Raw genomic sequence first — 8,424 nt, 5'->3', positions numbered from 1 at the left:
ACTTTGCACCATATACAAAAAACAACTCAAAATGAATCACAGATCTAAATGTAAAATATGAAACTACAAAACTTTTAGAAGAAAACATAGAGGAAAAATCTTTGTGAATTTCCATTAGGCAAAGATTTTTTAGGCAAACTGAGAGCATGATCCATTAAAAATTTGATAAAGTGGATTTAAAAATCAAGAACGTCTTCTCTTCAAAGACGCTATTAAAAGAATGAAAAGGTAAGCCACACAATGGGAAGATATTTGTAAATAACACATCTGATAAAGGGCTTGTATAAATGTTATGGACTGAATGTTTGTGTCCGGCCCAAAATTAATATGTTGAAGCCCTAACCCCTAACGTTACTGTATTTGGAGATAGGGCCTATGAGGGGGTGTTAAGTTAAATGAGGTGTTAAGACTGGGGTCCTAATCCTACAAGGATTGTGCCCTTATTAGAAGAGAAGGAGACACTAGAGCTCTCTTTCTGTATTACGTGAGGACACAGTGAGAAAACAGCCATTTATAAGCCAACACCTCAGTCTTGAGCATCCAGAACTGTGAGCAATAAATTTCTGTTGTTTAAACTACTCAGTCTATGATATTTTGTTATTCCAGCCCAAGCAGGGTCCATAACCAGGATAAATAAAGAACTCTTGAAACTCAATAATAGGGACTTCCCTGGCGGTCCAGTGCTTTAGACTTTGCCTTCCAATGCCGGCGGTTTGGGTTTGATCCCTGGTTGGGGAGATAAGATCCCACAAGCCTCAGGGCTAAAAAACCAAAACATAAAACAGAAGCAATATTGTAACAAATTAAAAAAAGACTTTAAAAAGGTCCACATCAAAAAAAAATTTTTCAAAAGAAACTCAATAATAAGAAAACAAATAACACAATTAAAAATGGGCAAATGATTTGAAGAAGCACTCCACCAAAGAAGATGTATGGATGGTAGAAAAAAAGGCTCAACACTGTTAGTCACTAGGTGAATTCAGATGTAAACTATACCTGTTAGAATGTCTAAAATTGAAAAGACTGATTCAAAAGTCAGGGAGTATTTGGTGAGGATGTGGAGCAATGAGAACTCTCACACTGCTAATGGGAATGTAAAATGGTATAACCACTTTGGGAATCAGTTTGGCAGCTTCTTAAAAAGTTAAACGTACACCTACCATATGACCTAGCCATTCCACCCCTAGGTATTTATCCAAGAGAAATAAAAACACACGTCCAACTTGTACATAAATGTTCATAACAACTTGACTTGTAATAGCCAAAGACTGTCAATCAATACAATGGAATACTCAGCAATAAAAAGGAATGAACTGTTGATACACACAATAACATGGATAAATGTGAGAATAATGCTGAGTGAAAGAGTGCATACCACATGATTCCATTTACATAAAATTCTAAACTGTGCAAATGAATGAGAGTTTTCGGACATGGAGGCAAGGAGAGGGCAGGAGGGAGAGAGTACAAAGGGACGTGAAGAAACTTTTGAGGGTAATAGATATGTTCATTATCTTGATTCTGGTGATGGTATTGCGTGTACATGTATGCCAAAACTTATCAAATTGTATACTTTGAATATGTGCAGTTTATGGTATATCAATTATACCTGTTTTTTTAAAAGCACTATTTAAAATAGCTTGAAAAATTGTATTAGGTATAAGTCTAGCAAAATATGTGCAGTGTCTGTATACTGAAAGGGACAAACACTAAAGAAGGAAATCAAAGAAGAACTAAATAAATGGAGAGACATACCACTTTTATGAATGGGAAGACAATATTGTCAAGGTGCCAGTTCTCTCCAAATTGATCTATAGATTTAATGCAATCCAAATAAAAATCCCAGTAGCAGTTAAAAAAAACAAATTATATAGATATATGTATAATATATATAAGCTATATGTATAATATGTATGTGTATACATACACACATATATAAGAATGAATATATAGAGAAAAAGAGAATGATAAAGGAAATGTGTTCAAATATTAACATTTGGGGAATCTGGGTAAAGAGTATTTACCAGTCTTAGAAGTTTCTGTAACTGAAATTTCAAAACAATAAGACTTCTGAGAAGGGTTTATACTGTATTGCTTTGTTGTCTATTTTTTTTTTTTTTTTTTTTTTTGCCGTACGCGGGCCTCTCACTGTTGTGGCCTCTCCCGTTGCGGAGCACAGGCTCCGGACGCGCAGGCTCAGCGGCCATGGCTCACGGGCCCAGCCACTCCGCGGCATGTGGGATCCTCCCGGACCGGGGCACGAACCCGCATCCCCTGCATCGGCAGGCGGACTCTCAACCACTGCGCCACCAGGGAAGCCCTATTTTTTTTTTAGGTATTACATATTTTGTGAACATATGGCATATCATTACATATTCTACACCACTTTTTAAAATTGTGATAGCCTATAATGGATGGATGGTTTAAAGGTTATTTAACCATCATTTATTGTTAGACATTTACATATGCTCTTTCCCAGAGTTTAATACTTACCTAACCTTTACTCCATATTTTTGCTGCCTTCTGAATAGTTCAGACCCCTCCCTCCACTTCTACCCTGGGACTAAGTAAAGCTCTTCCTTCCTGGGCCTTTGGTAGTAATACTGGGGACCGGATAAACCTAGACCAGGTGTAATCTATCTACTATATGAAGCCCCCAGATGTGTTTTATTTGGGCTGCATGGTGTTTTTGTGTTTGAATTTATTGTCAACATTTAAAAATTAGAAGACTTCACTTGACAGGGACTTCCCTGGAGGTCCAGTGGTTAAGACTTTGTGCTGCCACTGCAGGGTGTGTGGGTTCAATCCCTGGTCCGGGAACTAAGATCCCACATGCTGCACAGTGTGGCCAAAAAAAAGGACTTCACTTGAAACTCTAGATTCTTGACTTCTGTTGAAACACCAGATCTGGCAACAATGGGCCAACACTCTGGCATGGCTATTGTGGCTGGAGTTGAGTTTCAACCACTCTCTGTAGATGAGGAATAGGTTCTTTGCCAGCCCAGCTATTTTTACAGACTGTCTGCTGGCTCCTGTATGCACTTAGCCTCACCCAGGGCTCTAAAGACAGAGATTCATGAACACCCTCACTCAAAACAAGAGCTGCTCAGGACTTCTGTTAGAAGGCAGTATAGTCGAGAGGAAGAAAGCCCTGGCCTTAAACCAGGAGAGTTAAATTTTAGTCAGCTGGGCTGGTCCTGGCTTTAATATGTCCACTGTGAAATGACCTAGAAGTGTGGTTCTTAACTGGGAGATGGAGGGGAGGGTCATAATGATAGGGTGCTAGGAAAGGTGGGTCTAGCTTGAAAAATCTCCCTAAATGATTTGATGTCCTCCTTCTTGAAAACGACTGGCTTACTTGTCAAAGATCATCTGCAAATCCAAATGATAGGCTCTGGATTTGAATGCCAGGTCTACCATTTACTTGCTGTGTGATCTTGGGCAAGTGACTTCACCTCTCTGAGCCTGGTTTCTCATGTAGGACCTGAAAAAGAAAGAAGACAACAGCTCCCATTTCAAATCCCACTTGAATCTGAGATTAAATCATGATATATATAAGACGTGTAAGAGTCCCTGGCACAAGGTAAGGACTGTATAAGTGGTTACTTTTACTACCTCCTAATATTGTTGTGAAGATTAAATGAGATAATGAGGTAAAATGCTTAGCAAAGAACCAGGTACATGGTCAGTGTTCAGGAAATGGCTACTTATGATTATTCTCCATAAAGATTCCAAAGGGATACACTGATTTATCATTGCCAAAGGTAGCAGAGAGAACTTGGAGACAATTTGACTGGGCTTGGGGGAATAACTTATAGACTCTAAGACTCAGCTAGAAATCTGGGATGCCTTTTGGGTGTTAGAGATATGAAAGATGGAACTGAGGGTTGTCAATGCAGAGAAAAAAGGAAGGATTTGTTGCCATTGTTTTCCTTTTTTGTGGAAATAAAAACACTGGGACCTTAAACTAGGAATACAGGGACCAGATCTGATTAATCTCTGGGTTCCCCCTGTGTAGGGCTGACACTGAGCAGGAACCACTGACTCTCTTTGACTTAGTGGAAGTGACTTTCTCTTGTCGGAGCCTCAGTTTCCTCATCTGTAAAATGAGGAAAAGCAAACCTACCCCTGAAAGTGTTGTAAGGATTCAGAGATCACGGTTTGGAAATTGCCTGGCTAAAAGTACTCACACAAAACGGTGTCTAGTGTGACAACCCACCACACACCACTGAGAATGGGGGGAAAATTTTTTTTACATTCTTTTTTTATATTCTTTTCCATTATGGTTTATCACAGGATACTGAATATAGTTCCCTGTGTTATACATTAGGACCTTGTTGTTTATCCATTCTAAATGTAATATTTTGCATCTACCAAACCCAAACTCCCAGTCCATCCCTCTCCCTGCCCCAATCCCCCTTGGCAACCACAAGTCTGTTCTCTATGTCTATGAATCTGTTTCTCTTTCGTAGATAGGTTCATTTTTTTAAAAATTTATTTATTTATTTATTTATTTTTGGCTGTGTTGGGTCTTCGTTTCTGTGCGAGGGCTTTCTCTAGTTGCGGCAAGCGGGGGCCACTCTTCTTCGCGGTGCGCGGGCCTCTCACTATCGCGGCCTCACTTGTTGCGGAGCACAGGCTCCAGATGCACAGGCTCAGTAGTTGTGGCTCACGGGCCTAGTTGCTCCGCGGCATGTGGGATCTTCCCAGACCAGGGCTTGAACCCGTGTCCCCTGCAATGGCAGGCAGATTCTCAACCACTACGCCACCAGGGAAGCCCGATAGGTTCATTTGTGCCATATTTTAGATCCCACTCATAAGTGATATCATATGGTATTTGTCTTTCTCTTTCTGACTTCACTTAGTATGATAATCTCTAGTTGTATCCATGTTGCTGCAAATGGCATTATTTTGTTCTTTTTTATGGCTGAGTAGTATTCCATTGTATATATGTACCACACCTTCTTTATCCATTCATCTGTCGATGGACATTATGTTGTTTAGGCTATTGTAAATAGTGCTGCTCTGGACATAGGGGTGCATGTATCTTTTACAATTATAGTTTTGTCTGGTTATATGCCCAGGAGTGGGATAGCTGGATCATATGGTAATTCTATTTTTAGTTTTATGAGGAACCTCCATACTGTTTTCCACAGTGGATGCATCAACTTACATTCCCACCAACAGTGCAGGAGGGTTCCCTTTTCTCCACACCCTCTCCAGGATTTGTTATTTGTAGACTTTTTAATGATGGCCATTCTGACTGGTGTGAGGTGGTACCTCATTGTAGTTTTGATTTGCATTTCTCTAATAGTGACGTTGCACACAAAAAAATTTTTTTATGACAGACTATATCAAATGTATGCTCCACTGGTGGGAGTGTAAGTTAATACTATAGTTTGACAGTGTCTGCTAAAGCTAAACACATACCTACCCTGGAGTATATTCCCATGTTTACCAAAGAAATGTATTTAGAATATTCATAGCATCAGTATAGCCCCAAACAGGAAAATATCCAGTTTTAGGCATATTCACACAATGGAAACCATACAGAAATGAAAATGAAAGAACTATCCCTACACACAATATGAATCTCACAAACACAATGTTAAGTAAAAGAAGGTAAAAACACAGTACACACTGTATGGGTCTCTAAAGAGTTTGAAACAGACAAAGTAATCCATGCTATTAGAAATCAGGTAAATGATAACTTTCAGAGGGGATGAGGGTGGCAGAAAGAGCATGTGAGGAGCTTCTGGGAGCTTCTCTGTTTGGTTTCTTATCTGAGTATTGGTTATATGGGTGTGTTCACTTTGTGTAAATTCGTTGAACTGTACACTAATGATATGTATACTTCTCTGTACTTATACTTGAATAAAAAGTTTACTTGACAAAACTGTAGCTGGTGTGATGAACAGCGGCCAGAAGAACAGGCTTTGAGGACAGACAGATCTGGGGCCCCGCGCTCTGGTATCTTTCCCTGTAAAAGAGGGAACATAATGTCTGTCAAGATTCGATGAGGTGAGCACGTAAGACTTAAGCACAGGGCCTGGTCTATATAGGCCTGCAGTTCTCCTGCGTGACCCAACTCCTGGCACCGCTGCCTCACCTTCTCCAGCCCTAATGCGTGGGTTCTACTTGATTCACGGTAATGAAGTAACTGGTAATGGCGGGCTTGGGGCTCCTCACCCCCGGCATGGAGCCCGGTAAGAAGTGTCATTCTCAGGGGCCGCACCCGTCTTCCCGCCCCCGCGCGGGGGGCAATCCTCGGCTGCAGCCTATTTGGAAACCCCCTAAAAGAGCCCCTCTGCGAAACCCGGCCAAAGGCAGCTCCAGCCCCGCCACTAAAGATAAAAGAGCACTTTGCCATCAGACTCTGACAGATCTCTGGGAAACTCCTCAGATCAAGGAGCAATGAGGGCAGCGCCGCCTGCCGGCGAGAAAACCCGCACGCGAGAATTCAGTGCGAGACTGCGCCAAGGCGCGCTATTGCACACGCGCACCTCCCCGGGCCCGCCCGCGCGCTCGCGCGGTACGGAGTGCGCCTGAGCATATCTTGGGAGAAGAGCTCAGGACGGGGTCGGCCTGCCCTTCAACTATCCGGCCTATCCGGACCATCCGGCCGTCTCTCCTTGGTGTCTTAAACTACGTTTCCCAGAATCCATCCAGGCCCTGGCTTTCCGGTGGCGTCAGCGGAAGCGGTGACTGGCTTAGGCCGGGCCGCACAGAGGCCGGCTTAGTCGCTATGGAGGAGATAGGCATCCTGGTGGAGAAAGCTCAGGTCCGGTGGGGCCTGGCTCGCGGGGAGAGGGCGAAGCCGACCTGGAATGGGATGTTGAGCGACTTCGGGGATCCAGGCCTGGGTCTGAGTGTTTTCGGAGGTCTCAGTGGAGAGCTTCGTGCCGTCCCGAGGCCTGGGCTATGGCTGAGTGATGTTGGGAGGGCAGTAGGGCTTGGAAAGCTGGGCTGGGGAAACGAGTGACGTTAGAGGTTCTTTGGGACTGAATGATTTCGAGGTTTAGCTGGGAATGCTGTGACATCGGTGACCCGGCGGCACTGGGGATGGGTCGGTAGTGGGTGATGTATGGGATTCGGCCGTGGGGCCGAATGATATCTGAGGCTGGGCTGGGGAGCTGACTGACATTCGGGGCTTAGCTGGTGTTGGAGGGCCGAGTAATGTATGTGGTCTGGCCGAGTGATATTTGGGGACTACCTGGGAGCTGGATGACATAAGGGCCTAGTGTGAGTTGGAGTTCTGTGACATGAGGCGTCTTCGGGAGGTAATTGAGTAACGCCCGGACTGTATGAAGGCATGGTGACTTTAACAGTCAATTGAGAGAGCCATGTGATATTAGGAACCTGTTGAGGGGGGCTGGAGGGCATTGGGGTCTGGTAAGGAGCTGATCAGACATTTAGGCCCTAGATGGGAGTTGGGTGACATTGCAGACATGTGACAAGGGGCATATGATACCAGAAGATCTGTTTGGAAGGCTGTTTGACCGAGGGGCCTGTGAGGAGTTGGGTGACTTCAGGAACCTGTTTAGGGGACTGAGAGGTTTCCAGGATGTATTTAGGGAGCTGAATGATGTCAGGAGCCTATTAGGGGCCAAGTGACTTCATGGTGAAGTGGGAGGGGGGCTCTAGATTCTTTCATAAGGGGCCCTTCTTCTTCCAACCTGAGTTTCCCTCCATGGTCTAGGATGAGATCCCAGCCCTGTCTGTGTCACGGCCCCAGACAGGCCTGTCCTTCTTGGGGCCTGAGCCTGAGGACCTGGAGGACCTGTACAGCCGCTACAAGGTACATTCAAACCCAATCCGGACCCTGCACAGGGCCCAGCCTCCCATACTTCCCCCACCTTCCACTGCTCCTTGGCTCAGCAAGGCCTGGAGCCATCCCCTACCTCTTCCCTCTCTGCTCACAGAAGCTGCAGCAAGAGCTGGAGTTCCTGGAGGTGCAGGAGGAGTACATCAAGGATGAGCAAAAGAACCTGAAGAAGGAATTCCTCCACGCCCAGGAGGAGGTGAAGCGAATCCAGAGCATCCCACTGGTTATTGGGCAGTTTCTGGAGGCTGTGGATCAGAATACAGCCATCGTGGGCTCCACCACAGGTGCGTGGGGGGTTGTTTACTCATCTGTTCATTCAACAGCTGTTAACTGTTTCCTGCCACGTGCCAGGAACTTAAAACGGCAAATGGGGCAAGACAGTGTAACGGTGTTTTTCAGAGTATTTTGAGTCTGATGCAAAAGTGGAAATATAGGGCTCCCCTGGTGCCGCAGTGGTTGGGAGTCCGCCTGCCGATGCAGGGGACGTGGGTTCATGCCCCACTCCGGGAAGATCCCACATGCCGCGGAGCGGCTGGGCCCGTGAGCCATGGCCGCTGAGCCTGCGCGTCTGGAGCCTGTGCTCCGCAACGGGAGAGGCC

General features: G+C 44.8%; 1 protein-coding gene and 1 long non-coding RNA gene across 2 annotated transcripts in view; one reads left to right on the top strand and one right to left on the bottom strand.

Moving 5' to 3' along the window:
- Positions 1-4,489: 4,489 nt before the first annotated feature.
- Positions 4,490-8,424, bottom strand: part of LOC129391951 (uncharacterized) — a 6,838-nt gene continuing 2,903 nt past the window's right edge. The window contains exons 2-3 of the long non-coding RNA XR_008616870.1: positions 5,888-5,980; positions 4,490-4,733 (exon numbers count right to left, since the gene is read on the bottom strand). This is a non-coding gene — a long non-coding RNA (uncharacterized lncRNA). The remainder of the gene's footprint in view (positions 4,734-5,887; positions 5,981-8,424) is intronic.
- Positions 6,629-8,424, top strand: part of PSMC4 (proteasome 26S subunit, ATPase 4) — a 9,059-nt gene continuing 7,263 nt past the window's right edge. Inside the window, exons 1-3 of the mRNA XM_007128071.4 lie at positions 6,629-6,781; positions 7,700-7,798; positions 7,923-8,109. Coding sequence (XP_007128133.1) covers positions 6,746-6,781; positions 7,700-7,798; positions 7,923-8,109 — 322 coding nt within the window. The 5' untranslated portion in view covers positions 6,629-6,745. The remainder of the gene's footprint in view (positions 6,782-7,699; positions 7,799-7,922; positions 8,110-8,424) is intronic.

Source organism: Physeter macrocephalus, unplaced genomic scaffold (assembly GCF_002837175.3).
Source record: "Physeter macrocephalus isolate SW-GA unplaced genomic scaffold, ASM283717v5 random_1699, whole genome shotgun sequence".
Taxonomy (NCBI): Eukaryota; Metazoa; Chordata; class Mammalia; order Artiodactyla; family Physeteridae; genus Physeter; species Physeter macrocephalus.
This window is presented reverse-complemented; position numbering and strand designations above follow the sequence as displayed.